We start from the raw sequence: 18,389 nt of genomic DNA, 5'->3' as shown, positions 1-18,389 counted from the left end.
AGTTAGCAAGGCTCGTTGGTGGTGAAGGGTTTGAGGACATGCAGGAGGGCGAGGCGAGAGAACTGGATGAAGAACATGCACTGGGCCTAAATGATGAAGAGTTGGAAATAAATGGTATAAAAATACTGATTATGGATATAAACAAAATGAGTATGATCTTTATTATACACACATGGGCTTTTTCAAGTTCTGTTTGTGACTTGAAAAAGCCCACTGTGTGGGCGAAACGTAGTCACTAAAGGATCACATTATACTGCATTTGTGTTTATATTGCCATGATGAAGAGTTGTTGGAGATTGTGCAGGCAGAGAGTGAGGATGAAGAAGAGGAGAGTGTTGCTGAGGCCAATCAACCTCAAGCCCTCACCCTTGAAAAACTAGGGCAAGTGATGAGAATGACAGCACAGCTCAAGTAAGTTTTTTACAACAGACCCATCGATGTTGAGGTCTTTGAAGTTGATGAATGAGAATGATAGGAGCATAATTCCCAATGACAGTGATAGAAGCATAATTCCCAACAAAACTCTGTTTGTAGATATGAAGAGGAAATGGTCTCAGTAGCCCATCACAATGTTCTTCACAAGGAAGCCTACCACTACTCCTGTTGCTGACTCTGACTCTAGCGATGTCGATGAGCCACTGTCTATTATCGGCAGTAACACTGGCAGTGAAGAGTTAGAATCTACACACTAGACTCATCATGCCATGCAGTTACACTCCATATAATCACCTCCATTCAACTGTCATCAGTAACTGCATGGCTATCATCACCATCATCATCGTCACTGTCATCATCATAAGTCATCAGAGTTTGTCTGCCTAACCTTACAAGTGGTGAGTGTTTTGTTTGTTCATTATTTGTTATTAAACCCTAACATACATGTATATACAATACATGTATTTTATGATGTTTTCATGTGTTTTATGATTGTTTATGGTTCAATAGGTTAAGGAAGCAGTATTGTTAGGCTAAGTAAATGCTATTATTTTATTTCCCTACAATATATTTGTGCACCAAACATTCACGAATTTTCAACACTTGCAAAGCTCTTCATCCCCTAACCCTCGCGAATGTGGAGGGCCAACTGTACTCATCAAATGACAACAACAAAAAAAAAAAATAATGAATTAGTGCTCAAAGTTTGAGGACCTTGCAAAGAAGTGTTATGTATTAAAAAATCACAGAAACTTCATAACAGAAAACCAACTTAGGCAGAAATATGTAATAAGCTAAATGACTTGTTGCAAATCAAATTTATTAATTTCTCTAATTTTTTTTAATATGCTGGCCATCTCCTACCAAGGCAGGGTGACCACATAAGAACACTTTCACCATCATTCACACACTGTTTTGTCATGTGTGTTGTATAAGCTGACTAAAATGGCAAAACAATGAGCTAGTAACCCCTTCTGTACAGATTACTAAAAATAAGAATGATTGTTTATATTTAACATTAATTAAATGAAGGAAAGTCAGACAAGAAACAAGGCTGAGTTAAGAATACAACTGAGCTCTACTGAAACAAACTACAAGCATTAATTGGAATATTTATATAAATTTGAATAGCAAGGTTAAAAGTGGTCAATTATTGTTTTTGCTAATGTTGTTTGACACATCATAAATTCCAAGTATCACTACTAAAGATAACTTAAAATTTTCTAATTTTTAAAAATTACTTACATTTCTTTTTTTTCTTACTAATTAAAAGATCAACTAGTCTTAAAAGGATACATCCTTCAAGCATAGTCCAACTTGGACTAATACCAAAGTACTCAAAGGTCTAGCTACAAAACAAGAACGTAAGTACCTGAGAGTATACCTTCGGACTGACCTGCTGCAATGCAGTGATGTATGCTGACTGCAAGCCTTGTGCTGGTACTCCACCTGTGATGGCTTGAATGGCATTTTGAATATTAAGGTTTGACACTGCTGTTGCAGCAGCTGTGTTTGTTGATGTGCCACGAGCAGTGACGGTTTGGACCTGAGTGGACGACTGTGCTACAGCTGCTGCAAGATTACCTTGATTCTTCAGCAAAGTGTTGGTGTCAATAATGATTACATTTGGATCCTTTGACTTTAACTGTGAAAAATATATAATTTCAGTAAACATACAAAAAAAAAAACTTTTTGAAAATATACATAATACATTTTAAAAACTACAGATGCTTACCCTAGCCTACATACTGTCAATTAAATGCACACAGTATGCAATGGCTGGTGGATTACACTTAACTTCCAAAATATGAATTCAATGTACAAGTACAGTGCATGATTCACCATTTTTTATTTGTAATGTTTGTGGTTTATCCACTTTTAGTAGTGCAGCTCTTCTACCTGTGTAGCCTGGCCTCAGGCCAGGTGTTCTTTCAATATATGTATACTGTAATACAATTGCAGACAGGCAATCTTAATGCAAGACAAGCCACAGGAGATGGAAATCTTCAGTTCAAGATCTTTCACATGTCTCTGTGCATCACTCTGAAAAAAAAAACTCATTTCACCTATTGCTACTCTTGCAACACTGCAAAGCTCCTAACGATGCACAGAGACATGTGAAAGTTCTTCAGCTGAAGATTTCCATCCCCTGTGGCTTGTCTTGCATATATATATGTGTGTACTGTATATAACAGAAACCATCACTGACGTTTTTTTCTACTCTCACAGCCCCACCAGGGGACAGGCTATTCTACTGACTGACTCTACAAGCAGACTGTTACTGTTAGAAGCCTTCTAGTCCATACACATATCATGGCCTATGATCCAGCATTTTGCAGAGACTGTGATTCAGTTTCCTCTTGAAGACTTCTCCACTTGATCTGGCAATATTTCAGATACCTGCTGGAAGTAGGTTGAATAATCTTTAAGCACAGATGGTGACACATTTTCACACTGTGCCCATGGCACCCCTACTTTTTTTTTTCTTTGAACACCCCAGCCATCTCCTACCAAGGTAGGGCGACTCAAAAAAAATATAAAATTCACCCACTCACTGTCTTACCAGAAGCATGCTACGTCAGTTGTGATAACCCTTTGAGCTACAGCATCCTCATCCCTCTTGGAGTGTAGGTACTATACTCCCCACCTCGATGACACACACAGTTAACCCCTATCCTCCCATCCTCCCTCCCTCCCTCCTTCCTTCCATCCCAGGTTTACAAACACCTAACATATTTTCCTCTGTGGCAATATCTCCAAAAGTGCCAAACCATCTCCAACAACTTTTGATATACCTTTGAAGAGTTTCAAGGGTTTCTCTACTCTTTGAGGCCAGGCTCATCTATAACCTCTATTCAGCCCTCTAATTACTTTTGGTAATCCCACGCCTTTTTCTAATCTCCATGCTCTCAATTCTCTGCATAATACTCACACCATACATTGACCTCAAACATGACATCACTGCTTCCAACTTCCTCTTTGCTGCAACATTTAAATCCCATGCTTAACACCCATATAACAGAGTTGGTACCACATACTACTTTTCTCTACAGATGCCTCGATGCACCATACACCCTTTTTTCCCCCCTTGTCTATTCTAAAGTTCATCTAGTATGGGTCTTTCACAGACCCATCTTCCAACTAATCCACCCCAAATATAATACAGTATACAGTAGAACCCCCATATCCACTGATACAGTATCCACGGTTTCAATTAACCACGGCTTACTGTGGCCCAAAAATATAGTGGTACCTCAAGTTTCGAACAGCTCCCAACTCAAACAATTATGTAAGTGTATTTTTGTAAGTGCTTTTGTAAGTGTATTTTTAGGGGTCTGAAATGGACTACAGTGGTCCCTCGATAATCGTCGGGCTCGACAGTCGTCCTTTTCGGAAATCGTCGCGTTATTTTCGTCCAAACAATGGCTTGCAAATAGTCGGTTGACTCGCTAATCGTCGTTCGTCCTGGACGCATACTCACGGCTCTGAGCCGCCTCGGCCTCCCTTCCCAGCTAGTGTGCCATTGTTTACCAGTGAGCGACGGTCCCCTTACTTGTTCATACGAAATATTTCATAGTACAGTGGACCCCCGGTTAACGATATTTTTTCACTCCAGAAGTATGTTCAGGTGCCAGTACTGACCGAATTTGTTCCCATAAGGAATATTGTGAAGTAGATTAGTCCATTTCAGACCCCCAAACATACACGTACAAACGCACTTACATAAATACACTTACATAATTGGTCGCATTCGGAGGTGATCGTTATGCGGGGGTCCACTGTATTCCATTCATTTTAGTGCTTGCAAGTGCTAAATAAGCTACCATGGCTCCAAAGAAAGCTCATAGTGCCAAGCCTTTGGTAAAGGTGAGAAATACGATTGAATTTAAGAAAAACATCATTGAACAATATGAAAGTGGCGTATGTGTGGCCAAACTGGCCAGGATGTATAACAAATCTCGTACAACCATATCTTCCATCGTGGCCAAGAAAATCAAGGAAGCTGTTGTTGCAAAGGGGGTAAATATGCTGACAAAAATGAGATCACCAGTACTCGAAGATGTTGAGAAGTTATTATTGGTGTGGATAAACGAGAAACAATTAGCAGGAGATAGTCTTATGACATCGATTATTTGTGAAAAGGCTAGGAAGTTGCATGATGATCTGGTAAAGAAATTGCCTGCAACGAGTACTGATATTTGTGAATTTAAGGCCAGCAAAGGTTAGTTTGAGAGATTTAAGAAGAGTAGTGGTATACACAGTGTGATAAGGCATGGTGAGGCTGCCAGTTCGGACAAAATTGCAGCTACAAAATTCATAAGTGAATTCAAGGAGTACATAGAGGCTGAAGGACTGAAACCTGAACAAGTGTTCAATTGTGACGAAACAGGCCTCTTTTGGAAGAAAATGCGAAAGAGGACCTACATTACTCAGGAGGAAAAGGGACTGCCAGGACACAGGCCTATGAAAGACAGGCTGACACTTATGTTCTGTGCTAATGCTAGTGGGGATTTCAAAGTGAAGCCGTTACTAGTGTACCATTCTGAAAATCCCAGTGTGTTCAAAAAAAAAAAAACAATGTTATGAAGAGTAAATTGTGTGTGTTTTGGAGATCTAATAATAAGGCATGGGTCACGAGGGAAATTTTCGTCGAGTGGTTCAATGAAGTGTTTGGCCCTAGTGTGAAGAATTACCTCCTGGAAAAGAAATTGGATCTCAAGTGCCTCCTAGTAATGAACAATGCACCTGCTCATCCTCTAAACTTGGATGACCTAATTCTGCAGGAGGTTGGGTTCATCACAGTAAAGTTCTTGCCCCCAAATACCACTCCTCTCCTCCAGCCCATGGACCAGCAGGTCATTTCAAACTTTAAAAAACTCTACACCAAAGCATTGTTTCAAAGGTGCTTTAATGTGACCTCAGACACTCACTTGACCCGAAGAGATTTTTGGAAAAAACACTTCAGTATCCTCCATTGCATAAGCCTTATAGGTAAGGATTGGGAGGGAGTGACTACCAGGACTTTGAACTCTGCTTGGAGAAAATTGTGGCCAGATTGTGTCCACAAGAGGGATTTTGAAGGGTTTGTGGCTGACTCTGATGAGCCTATGTCACTTGTGAACTCTATTGTGGCATTGGGGAGTTCCATGGGGTTGGATGTGAGTTTGGAGGATGTGGAAGAGTTGGTGGAGGACCACAACGAAGAGCTAACCACTGAGGAGCTGCAAGAGCTTCAGCAGGAACAGTAACAGATCGCAGCTCAGAATCTTGCTGCAGAGGAGGAGGAACAGAGATGGAAGAAGATGCCTTCTTCAGAAATTAAGGAGATTTTTGAAATGTGGGGTAGGATGGAAAGATTTATGGAGAAACATCACCCTGAGAAGGATGTTGCAAGCCATATCGGCAACTTGTACAGTGACAGAGTCTTGGCCCATTTTAGGGAAGTTTTAAAGAGACGCCAGAAACAGAGCTCTCTGGACACTTTTTTTGTGAGACAGGACTCCAATGACTCTCAAGCTGGTCCTAGTGGCATTAAAAAACAGAGAAGAGAAGTAACCCCAGAAAAGGACTTGGTACCTGAGGTGTTGATGGAAGGGGATTCCCCTTCCAAACAGTAACTAATCCAATCTCTCTCCTCCTCCAGTCTTCCATACACTAAGAAGAATCGCCAATAAAGGTAAGTGTTATGCTGGAAATCTAAAAACATATGCAGTATAATGTGATCCTTTATTGACAACGTTTCACCCACACAGTGGGCTTTTTCAAGTCACACACAGATCTACCTGGGGTGGAAGGTACGGGAGTATTTATAGTCATGTTCAGAATGTTGAGGTCAGGTGGAGAATGCTGCATCTGATGATCTACCGGGTGGAGTTATAGAGTCTTGGGTAGCTTGGCAGGGGTATTGGACAAGTTGTGAGTAGACCTTCTGCAGTGTTCTATGTTCTTATGTGGGATAGCGATGAAGAAGTTTCTTGACAAGTGGTTCAGCTATGTTATAGAAGCCGTTGTTCTGGTTGAAATTGTTGGTTATAGAGATAAGCGATGATTCCAGGATTCTTCGGTATTGAGTGTTGTCTTCTGTGGCGATAAGTCTTGAGTTTCTGTAGTTAATTAAATGGTTGTGTGAATTGCGATGTTGTACACAGGCATTCCTTGTATCGCCAGTCCTGCTTGCATATTGGTGTTCTGAAATACGTGTTTGGAGGTCTCTTGATGTTAGCCCTCCCCACCAACTCCACTGCCAAACATGTTTCCAACATCTTTTCCAATACATCATTCCAAGTATCTACCTCCACAACCATGACCATCAAGGACATCACTAGTAGTAGACAGGACAAGCCTCCATCCTCTGCAGGGGTATACATAATCCCTTGTAATGACTGCAACAAATTATATGTGGGCGAAACATCAAGAGACCTCCAAACACGTATTTCAGAACACCAATATGCAAGCAGGACTGACGATACAAGGAATGCCTGTGTACAACATCGCAATTCACACAACCATTTAATTAACTACAGAAACTCAAGACTTATCGCCACAGAAGACAACACTCAATACCGAAGAATCCTGGAATCATCGCTTATCTCTATAACCAACAATTTCAACCAGAACAACGGCTTCTATAACATAGCTGAACCACTCGCCAAGAAATTTCTTTATCGCTATCCCACATAAGAACATAGAACACTGCAGAAGGTCTACTCACAACTTGTCCAATACCCCTGCCAAGCTACCCAAGACTCTATAACTCCACCCGGTAGATCATCAGATGCAGCATTCTCCACCTGACCTCAACATTCTGAACATGACTATAAATACTCCCGTACCTTCCACCCCAGGTAGATCTGTGTGCGACTTGAAAAAGCCCACTGTGTGGGTGAAACGTTGTCAATAAAGGATCACATTATACTGCATATGTTTTTATATTTCCACTGTGTCGGTATTTGATACCATTTATTTCCAAGTGTTATGCTGTTAATGTTTCGTTCATCATGTCCCATTGTATTGTTTATGTACTACATCTATATTTCATGTAAAAAAAAATTTTGTTTTAATACTTCTGGGTGTCAGGGATGGATTACTTGTATTTACATTATTTCTTAAGGGGAAAATTGATTCGAAAATCGTCTATCTCAATAATCGTCGCACTTCCAGGAACAAATTAACGACGATAAACGAGGGACCGCTGTAATATAATTTACATTATTCTTTATGGGTACAAATTCCTTCAGTAACGGCACTCAAACAGCTTTCTGGAACGAATTAAGTTCAGTTCATAACTCGAGGTACCACTGTACCTCTTAATTTTGCTTATATGTATAATAATGGCCCCAAAGCACAAAAGTAGAAAAGCTGGTAATTCTTCAAATCCTAAGAGAAGCTGTAAAGTGCCTCCTATTAATGAAAAAGCATTAATTCTCCACTTATTGTGCATAATTTATCAATTAAACTTCATAATAGGTATGTATAGGACTTTAATATAGGGTTTGCTATTATCCACTGTTTCGGTATCTACAGCAGGTCCTTGGAAAGTATCTCCTGCAAATATAGGCGTCATACTGTTTATCTGAATATATTTTTTAACACAGCCTTCTCTCACTAAGGTAGGGTGACCCAACAAAGATAACCCTTTCACTGTCATTCATTCAATCACTGACTTGCCAGAAGTGCACTGACATTACAGTTCAAATGACTCTAAACTACATCTCCACCCCCCTCATTCAGAGTGCAGGCAGTGTACTTCCCACATCCAGGACTTTCCAGCTAAACTCCATCAGCATGCCAAATCATAAAAACCACCTTTCATCCACTAATGCTCTTCATCACGCTCATGCACGCCTCTAACACTCAACCTCCTTTACCCCATTCTCCTAGGATGACCCCTACCCCTCCTTCCCTCCACCCCGGATTTATGCACCCTCCTTGTCATCCTGTTTTCCTCCATCCTTTCTAAATGTCCAAACCACCTCAACAACCCTTCCTCAGCCCTCTCAATACTTCTTTAGTAACTCTACACCACTTCCTTATCTCTAAACTCTAAATTCTCTGCATAATATTCACACCATGCATTACCCTCACACACATCTCTACTGCCACTGGCCTCCTCACTGCAACATTCAAAACCCATGTTTCACAATCATACAACTATGGTGGTACCACTATATTCTGGTACATTCATCTTTTGGCCTCCAAGGATTAAGTTCTTTGTCTCTACAGATGATTCAATACACCACGCACCTTTTTCCTTCATCAATTCCATGGCTCACCTCATCTCTCATATAACTATCCACCAACAAGTTCACTCCCAAGTATCTGAGTATATGTACATCCATACTCTCTCCAATCTAATACCCAATCTCTCATTGGTAATATTTTTTTTTTTATCCTTTCAGCACCTTGCTCTTGTCTATATTCACTTTTAATTTCCTTCTTTTACATACCCTCTCTACTTCAATTAGCAAACTCTGAAACCTTTTTTTCAGAATCTCCCAAAAGAACAGTGTCATCAGCTAAAAAAAAAAATATTGTGACAATTCCTATACTGTTCAATCCCACACCTCTCCAACACCCTAGCATTCACTTTTTACAACCTGATCTACAAATATGTTAATTCACCATGGAGACATCACACATGCCTGTCTAAGGTCTACCTTTGATAAGTTTCAAGAGGTTTTCTACTCCCAGAGCTTGGCCTTGGGCTAGGCTTATTTGGTGATTGCCTGGCGAACCAAGGCGTTGTGGCTGGCTCATTTATCCATCAATGGCTGGTTTGTTTGGCACCTGGTGGAGATACTTGTCCAGTTTCCTCTTGAAGACTTCCACACTTGCCCCAGCAGTGTTTCTGATATCTTCAGGTAAGATATTAAATAAACTGGGGCCATGAATATTCAAAAGGCTCTATTCAAGAATGAATAGCCTTGAATGCAAGGTTCTGGCTGTGCAGGTAAAACCTGATGTCATGAATAAAGTGAATAGAGCCTTGAATGCAAGGTTCTGGCTGTGCAGGTAAAACCTGATGTCATGAATAAAGTGAATAGAGCCTTGAATGCAAGGTTCTGGCTGTGCAGGTAAAACCTGATGTCATGAATAAAGTGAATAGAGCCTTGAATGCAAGGTTCTTGCTGTGCAGGTAAAACTTGATGTCAGGAATAAAGTGATGCTTAAACCAGTCAATAAATATTTCCTCTCATCCATGCTGACTGGTTTGACCTCCAAATTACTGGTAAGGTGTTTTAATCTACACCTTTCAAACCACGAGGATTCTTAGAGCAGTAAATAACCATGGGCTTACAATTGAAATCACATGATGCATTACCACAAAGGAGCAAGGTGAAGCGATCCTTTGCTGTCTTGAAGCCTGGTGCACTCTTCTCTAGCTGACTGACATTAAGTTCATGTCAGCACCCCCCCCCCCCAAAAAAAACCACTTGCTGTGGCTCATAGCCACCCTCAGAAATAATTTCTTGTAATTCAGCAGGGAAATTACCACCACCACCACCACCAGCAGCAGCAGCAGCAGCAGCAGCAGCAGCAGCAGCAGCAGCAGCAGCAGCAGCAGCAGCAGCAGCAGCAGCAGCAGCAGCAGCAGCAGCAGCAGCAGCAGCAGCAGCAGCAGCAGCAGCAGCAGCAGCAGCAGCAGCAGCAGCAGCAGCAGCAGCAGCAGCAGCAGCAGCAGCAGCAGCAGCAGCAGCAGCAGCAGCAGCAGCAGCAGCAGCAGCAGCAGCAGCAGCAGCAGCAGCAGCAGCAGCAGCAGCAGCAGCAGCAGCAGCAGCAGCAGCAGCAGCAGCAGCAGCAGCAGCAGCAGCAGCAGCAGCAGCAGCAGCAGCAGCAGCAGCAGCAGCAGCAGCAGCAGCAGCAGCAGCAGCAGCAGCAGCAGCAGCAGCAGCAGCAGCAGCAGCAGCAGCAGCAGCAGCAGCAGCAGCAGCAGCAGCAGCAGCAGCAGCAGCAGCAGCAGCAGCAGCAGCAGCAGCAGCAGCAGCAGCAGCAGCAGCAGCAGCAGCAGCAGCAGCAGCAGCAGCAGCAGCAGCAGCAGCAGCAGCAGCAGCAGCAGCAGCAGCAGCAGCAGCAGCAGCAGCAGCAGCAGCAGCAGCAGCAGCAGCAGCAGCAGCAGCAGCAGCAGCAGCAGCAGCAGCAGCAGCAGCAGCAGCAGCAGCAGCAGCAGCAGCAGCAGCAGCAGCAGCAGCAGCAGCAGCAGCAGCAGCAGCAGCAGCAGCAGCAGCAGCAGCAGCAGCAGCAGCAGCAGCAGCAGCAGCAGCAGCAGCAGCAGCAGCAGCAGCAGCAGCAGCAGCAGCAGCAGCAGCAGCAGCAGCAGCAGCAGCAGCAGCAGCTGCTGCTGCTGCTGCTGCTGAAGAAAAACAGTTAACATTGCAGCAGTTATGCGAGCACTTCCAGTTACAGACTTTTTCACTTAAGAGGACCCTGACAAATTTAGAAGCAGTACTTTGAAACGGGGTCTAGACCAGCTGATGATGCCTTACCGTCAGCTGTATAATGTATTGCAGGGTAAAACAGCCCAGAGATCCAGAACCTCTACCATCCACTTCTGTCGACAACCAACAACCATCCACCTTAGCCCAGTAGGGCCACACCATCCATATCCACAATCATCCACACACCATTACCCACAATTTAAGGTAAGAAATACTATTATTTCTAATGAATTTGTACTCTTAAGCAGTAATATATCACGACAATGAACTACAATTACATATTCACTTTTATTTTTGTAAGATCTGTTGGTCTAATAAAAAGTTGCTTGATTTTTGGGGGGCTCCTAGGAACGTAACCCCACTTTTCCCATAAGTTCTTCAGTTCATTTCTCACGATTTTACTTAACACAGCGTTTTTCAGGAACGTAACTACTGTGCTAAATGACGGTCTTTTGTATTTATGCTCCAAAATTCTAGCAGCTTCAAATCAAGTGGGAGAAAGCTGGTAGGCCCACATGTGAGAGAATGGGTCTGTGTGGTCAGTGTGCACAGTATAAAAAAAAATCCTGCAGCACGCAATGCATAATGAGAAAAAAAACTCTGCCCGTGTTTTTGGATTAAAATGCCGACTCTGAGGTGTATTTTCCTATGGTATTTATGGTTGTAGTCTTGTTTTCTTGGTCTCATTTGATAGAATGGAAGACATATTACAGAAACAGAGATGATTTTGATTGGTTTCACAATGAAAGGTACCTTAAAAATGAGCTCAAAATAGCAGAAATGTTAAATTTTTGCCAATGTTCAAGAATAAACAGTAGGTGTCCAACTAGCCATTCTACTACGCAGTCACGAATGGGTTGACATTATTTATACAATTATTACAATAATGCAGCAGTCTGCATAACAGTAACTCTTCTATTCTTTGTGTGAATAAAAATTCAAAATAGACAGCAAGAGTAATGTAAGAGGGGCCTGGAGACATGGCTGATGAACAGAGAAAATGTTATTTTAGTGCCAGGAATGTCTGCATTGTTCTTTCTGGGCCCTATTTCGAAATTGGCATCTTTTTTAATTTGCATGAAACTGGCCAAATTGCCAATTTCTGACCACTTTATTGGGTAGTTGAAATCAGTAAATGGGCGGTTTCTTGTACTCAATCGATAGAACAAATGGAGTTGTAAAGTAATAGTTATGAGCTTGGTCAACTGGAACAATGGAATTGGCTGAAAATAGGGCTCAAGGTGGGCAAAATCGCCGATGCGTAAATACTGCCAAGATTGCTAACTTTACGAGTGTAATTCAGTAAGTTTTCAATCAAATTTCATACTTTTGGTGTCATTACCATCGGAAAACGATTCTCTATAATTTCATGAGAAAAAATCATTTTTTTTTTTTAAATTCTTCAACACTGAGAGCAAGTTTGTGAGCAGGGGTCTCGACAGTCAACACTGACAAGTGTTGATAATTTAAAATTAAAAATACTGTAAAAACAATGACAAAGTTAGAGACAGCGAAGCTAATGAAGATGAGAACAGCAAAGATGGTGAAGACAATGACGACAGCAAAGATGATGAAGAATCAAAAACAAAGAAAAACAACAACAAAATTCTGGCATCGTCACATCCCTAGCCTCAACCATTGGAAATTATTTTAAGAATTTATATAACAACAAATGAATGAAAACCAGACACCACAAGCATATCTCTGCACCAGTAGCTACATATAGGCGATTACATCGAGGATCATATCCCCTCTTGTTCTTCATTCCCCCAATGACAAGGCATAGCTCTCACATTGTTTTCTTCATTGCTCATTCCCCTTAACTTGGGCACCAGTCTCTCCCTAAAGACTGTTCCATACAGGTGTTAACTCAGATTTGAAGAAATGTCCATTAGAGGCAGTGATGAGTTCTCAAATTATGTAACTCCTTTAATTGTTACAGTAGGCCATAAAATATTTGTTGCTGAATTAAAGCCTGCCAGCAAATACCACACACATGCAAAAACATATCACAGATAATGCAAAACAAACATACTGTAATTGATAAAATGGCAGAGAACAGAGTAAAGGCTCAATTAATGATATTAGGAAATCTCAACCACATAAATACAAATTAAGAGAACTGGGACCCATGAAGGGGGCCAAAAGATGTCAAAATGCAAACTCTTTGAATATGTATTGCAAAATTTCCTAAAGTAATGTTAGAGAGCAAGTGGGAATGAGTAATTGGAGATACTGGATCTTGTCTTTACTTCCAGCAAGGCAGACATTTAGATAAGAGAATACAAATGTGGAATTCCCTTCGGTACAAATGATTATTTTGACACTACTACCTGGAAGTTAAACCAAAGAAAGAGTGAGAAATTAGAGAACAAGACATCGATGTACAGAGATGATGATGATTTTGAAAGGAGACAGCATTTCTGCCTCAAGAAAAAAATGAATGGGTAGTTTGTATTTACCTAGATTTTTAAGGAAGCATTTGATAATTCCCTATGAGAGACTAATTCAGAAACTTCAGAACCTAAGAGGAATATGAGGCAAACTATTAAAAGTGAAGGAGAAAGACTGAGAGGGAAATGTGAAGTGATAAGAGGAAAAATATTCTTTTGGTAGTGTTATCAGGGGATGCCACAAAAAATCTGTACTTGCTTCAATAATGTTTCCATATATGGCATATAAAGACATATCAGACTGAACAGAAAAGTGTACAAATTTGCTTGCAAATGATTCAAATATATTGTGCAAAATAAATAACAAAACTTCTTAAACTTGTCAAACATGCCTTGGATAAACCGAGCAAATTAGAGTAAAAGAACGATGATGGAAATAACTGTTCCTAAATGCCATGTAAGGGAAATAGGAGAGAGCAGAATCAGACCACATGAGTACAGACTTGTGGCAAAGAATTTTAAGTATCATACTAGGAAATATGTCTAGTAGTAGTTAAAAGAAATTTAAAATGCATATGCTATACTGGCCTTCAAACATATGGAGAGGGGCAGAAAAGAATTCTTGTAACAAATATTTGGCCAGAATATTTATGCCGCAGCTCATGTGCAGTGTACATACTGAAAACATTACCTGAATCAGATAGAAAAAATACAAAGCTTTAAAATTTATCTCAAGAGCCAAAAATATGAGTTATGATAAAGGCTGAAAACAATAAATAATGCTCATGCTGACCGTGATAGAAGGAAAAAAGGAAGTGGGAAGGAAAATGGGAAGTGGAAGAGAATTCTTCCTCCGAAGCTATGCGTGTTGTAGGAGGCGACTATATGCCGGGAGCAATGGGCTAGTAACCCCTTCTCCTGTATAAACTACTAAAAGCAAGGAAAAGAAAAACTATAAAATTGGGATGTTTGAATGTGTGAGGATGTAGTGCAGATGATAAGAAAAAAATGTTTGCTAACGTTATGAATGAAAAGAAGTCGGATGTCCTAGCCCTAAGCGAAACAAAGCTGAAGGGGGGATAAGGAAGTTTCAGTGGGGAGAAATAAATGGGATTAAGTCAGGAGTACCTGAGAGAGTTAGAGCTAAGGAAGGGGTAACAATAATGTTGAAGGATTAGTTATGGAGAGAGAAGAGGAAATATAAAGGCATAAATTCAAAGACTATGTGGTTTAAAGTATGGATCGAATACGAAATGTGGGTCATAATAAGTGGAGAGGTGGGGAGGTGGGAGGGGTAGGGAGTGGGGATGGGGGTGGGGATGGTGGGAGAGGTGGGGAGAGGGTAGGGGGAGGGAGAGAGGGGAGAGGGTAGAGAGGTAGAGAGAGAGAGAGAGGTAGAGAGAGAGAGAGAGGTAGAGAGAGAGAGAGGTAGAGAGAGAGAGGTAGAGAGAGAGAGGTAGAGAGAGAGAGGAGGGATGTGGGTGGCCTTACTGTTATGTACAAGGCCAATATTGTCAAAATACCACACTTGGATCCACTTCGAGGACAGCGTGAAACAAGCTTTTATGCCACAAGACGGGCAGAAAGCAGCAACTTCCATCTGGCTGTACCCTTCTCCAGAACATCACTCCATCTGAGATCATACATACCCAGGATGACTAGAGTATGGAACACATTCGTACAGCATAATGATGTCAATGAGATAAAGTCAGTTGATCAAATGAAAATGCTGGCCCACAGATGGCTCCAACTTCATCCTGTTCCCTACTTGTATGTCTCATAACAATAAAAATGCTTTCAAATGAGCTGATGTAGGTAACAGCTCTTAGCTTGCTAATAAAGTTAGGAATCCTTAACCTGTAAATAGCTGTCAATAAAGCTAGGGATCCTTAACCTTGTCAAACCCTGTGTAGAGGTAGAGAGGGTAGAGAGAGTAGCGAGAGAGGTAGGGAGAGAGAGAGAGAGGTAGAGAGAGAGAGGTAGAGAGAGAGGGGTAGAGAGAGGTAGAGAAAGAGAGGTAGAGAAAGAGAGAGGTAGAGAAAGAGAGGTAGAGAAAGAGAGAGGTAGAGAAAGAGAGAGGTAAAGAAAGAGAGAGGCAGAGAAAGAGAGAGGTAGAGAGAGAGGTAGAGAGAGAGGTAGAGAGAGAGGTAGAGAGAGAGGTTGAGAGAGAGAGAGGTTAAGAGGGGTAGAGGACATGGAGGAGGAAGACATCTACAGCCATCTCACCCTCCACTAACACAGTCCCAGCGGCAGAACCTGAGGACAAATCAGCAAAACACAGGAGGTGCAACAAATCATAGTCCACCCTCCCAGGCACCTAGGCAGTGCTCTCGCTGTCACCAGAAGGGGCACACCGCCAACAACTGCCTGAAAGATACCAGGTGCAATTACTGCTACAAGAAAGGACATCAGGAGGACCAGTGTCGGAAGAAAAAGGAACTTGACAGACAAGACCACCTGTTTAGAGACCTGTTCTCGGAACAAACCAGCAGGATCTCTGAATTGGTGAACACACTCACACGTCACCCACTCAGCAGGTGGTATTGTGCCTTATACAAGACCACAGACCTACATCCCTATAGCTGCCTCAGTACCCTACCTCTCTCAAGGGCAGGCACCTTACATGCCTTACACACCCACCACCTCAAGCTGACCACATCATGAGGAGCCAGTCTATCTGCATCATTGTCGGCCAACATTAGAGGTTTCATTACTAATGCTGGAGAGCTCACACACAGTTTTGTGAACACTCGATGTCCCGACATGATAGCTGTTGTTGAAACATTTTGGGATGGACCCAGTAGTGAGTGATCTGGCAGAAGGTATAGTCACTTGTCAACCCCTCGGCTACGTTGGATCGTCTGACCACAAGGCTGTTTTTACCACACTTAAGATCCCAACAGAACGAGGTGAGGAGTCCACACGCATAACCTGGCTATGGGAAAGAAGTAATTGGCCAGCCGTTTGCTCTGAGCTCGCCACCACCGATTGGAATGCTCTTCTCCAAGGGGATGTTGACAACCAAGTGAAAGCCTTCACTGGACACATCCTTAATCTACAACAAGAACACATTCCTCACCGGCAATATGTGACGAAGCCTACAGATCAGCCTTGGTTTGGCTTTCGTTGTAGAGAGGCTGCTACTGCTAAGTACAAAGCATGGCGAAGGTATAAGAGACATCCTACCACCTATAACAGGAACTTGCACACGCAAGCCTGTAGACATATGGGTGACGTTCAAAAGTGGGCCATTGCTAAATGGGAGGTGGACACAAAAAGAAAGCTAGCATCAGGTAGGGTAGGCTCCAAAACCTGGTGGTCCCTGGTCAAGGACAGACAAGGTTATCTGCCTGATGAAATCATTCCACCTCTAAATCGACAGGATGGGACCACCTCTACTAGTAGTCAAGAGAAGGCGGACCTCTTTGCTGAACACTTTGCTACCAAAATGCAAGTTCCTGATCCAGCAAGGGACCCTCCTTGGCTAGCTGCAAGAACTGTGTCAAAACTGTCAGTGGTGACAATAAGGCAGAAGGAGGTGCATTTCCTTCTTAAATCGCATGACCAAGAAAAGGCTGTGGGCCCAAACAAGTTGAGCCCAAGATTGCTGAGAAGATGTGCAGACCAGCTAGCAACACCTCTAACTCGCATCTTTCAGCACTGCCTAGTACAGTGCAAATGGCCCTCTCTGTGGAAAGAGGCAAATGTAGTCCCTGTTCACAAAAAGAAGAGCAGAGCAGAAATCAACAACTACAGACCAGTGTCACTCCTGTCAATCACTGGTAAGATCCTTGAGACAATAATCTCAAGGCAAATGACAGAGTTTTTTGACTACCACTCACTACTTTGTGATCGTCAATATGGCTTCATGAAAGGTTACTCTGCTGCTGATCTGTTGTTAAACCTCTCCACTAAGTGGCACCAGTCACTGGATGAATCCAAAGTCAGCTGTGTGGTAGCACTGGACATTGCTGGTGCTTTCGACCGGGTGTGGCACCAGGGCCTCTTAGCAAAACTTCAAGCGCTGGGAATTGCAGGCTCTACGCTATGTCTCCTCAGTGATTACATTCATGGTAGATCTCTAGGTGTAGTTCTCAAAGGAACGAAATCAGCAAGACATCCTACTTTGGCAAGTGTTCCACAAGGAAGCGTGCTGGGACCATTGTTATGGAAAGTCTACTTCAACTCATCCCAGAATCCCATGCATATGCAGACGACTGTACACTGACATTCACTTATCCAAGAGAAGAAATGCTAGCTGCACTAAGCTACATCAATCACCAGTTAAGAGCTATATCAGCTTGGGGAAATAGATGGCAAGTAACATTTGCACCTGAGAAAATGCAAATGATGATCGTCTCTGGGCACCATGATGGTAATGCTGGTGCAGTAGTAAGGATGAATTTGAGGGTGTTGGCACCTGGAGAAAAAGTTGATATCCTTGGGGTGAAATTTGACTCCAAACTAACCATGAAGAACCATGTTGTAAATCTTGCAAACAAGGCAGCCAGGAAGCTTACAGCACTTCGCCGTATCTCGCATCTTCTTGACAGTAAGGGTTGCAAGATTCTGTACGAGGCACAAGTATGCTCCACTTTCTTGGTTTGCCTGCCCCCCCTCTCATCTCCGACCGCTTGACAGAGTGGAGAACAGAGCAAGACGTCTCATCTTTCGCCTGGACCCATCCTGGATAGATCTGTCATTTCAGCAGGGCCTTCAACACAGGAGGGATGTGGGTGGCCTTACTGTTATGTAAAAGGCCAATATTGTCAAAGTACCACACGTGGATCCACTTCGAGGACAGCGAGAAACAAGCTTTTATGCCACAAGACGGGCAGAAAGCAGCAACTTCACTCTGGCTGTACCCTTCTCCAGAACATCACTCCATGTGAGATCATATATACCCAGGATGATTCGAGTATGGAACACATTCGTACAGCATAATGATGTCAACGAGATAAAGTCAGTTGATCAAATGAAAATGCTGGCCCACAGATGGCTCCAACTTCATCCTGTTCCCTACTTGTATGTCTCATAACAATAAAAATGCTTTCAAATGAGCTGATGTAGGTAACAGCTCTTAGCTTGCCAATAAAGTTAGGAATCCTTAACCTGTAAATAACTT

General features: G+C 42.3%; 1 protein-coding gene across 13 annotated transcripts in view; it reads right to left on the bottom strand.

Moving 5' to 3' along the window:
- Positions 1-18,389, bottom strand: part of MEP-1 — a 156,409-nt gene that overhangs the window by 93,445 nt on the left and 44,575 nt on the right. For 8 of the 13 annotated variants that reach the window (XM_070100079.1, XM_070100076.1, XM_070100104.1 and 5 more), the window contains one exon: positions 1,820-2,080. In XM_070100079.1, the coding sequence (XP_069956180.1) occupies positions 1,820-2,080 (261 nt within the window). The remainder of the gene's footprint in view (positions 1-1,819; positions 2,081-18,389) is intronic. The other 5 variants (XM_053771162.2, XM_070100088.1, XM_070100098.1 and 2 more) reach the window with 1 other exon arrangement.

This window comes from Cherax quadricarinatus, chromosome 5, assembly GCF_038502225.1.
Source record: "Cherax quadricarinatus isolate ZL_2023a chromosome 5, ASM3850222v1, whole genome shotgun sequence".
NCBI lineage: Eukaryota > Metazoa > Arthropoda > Malacostraca > Decapoda > Parastacidae > Cherax > Cherax quadricarinatus.
This window is presented reverse-complemented; position numbering and strand designations above follow the sequence as displayed.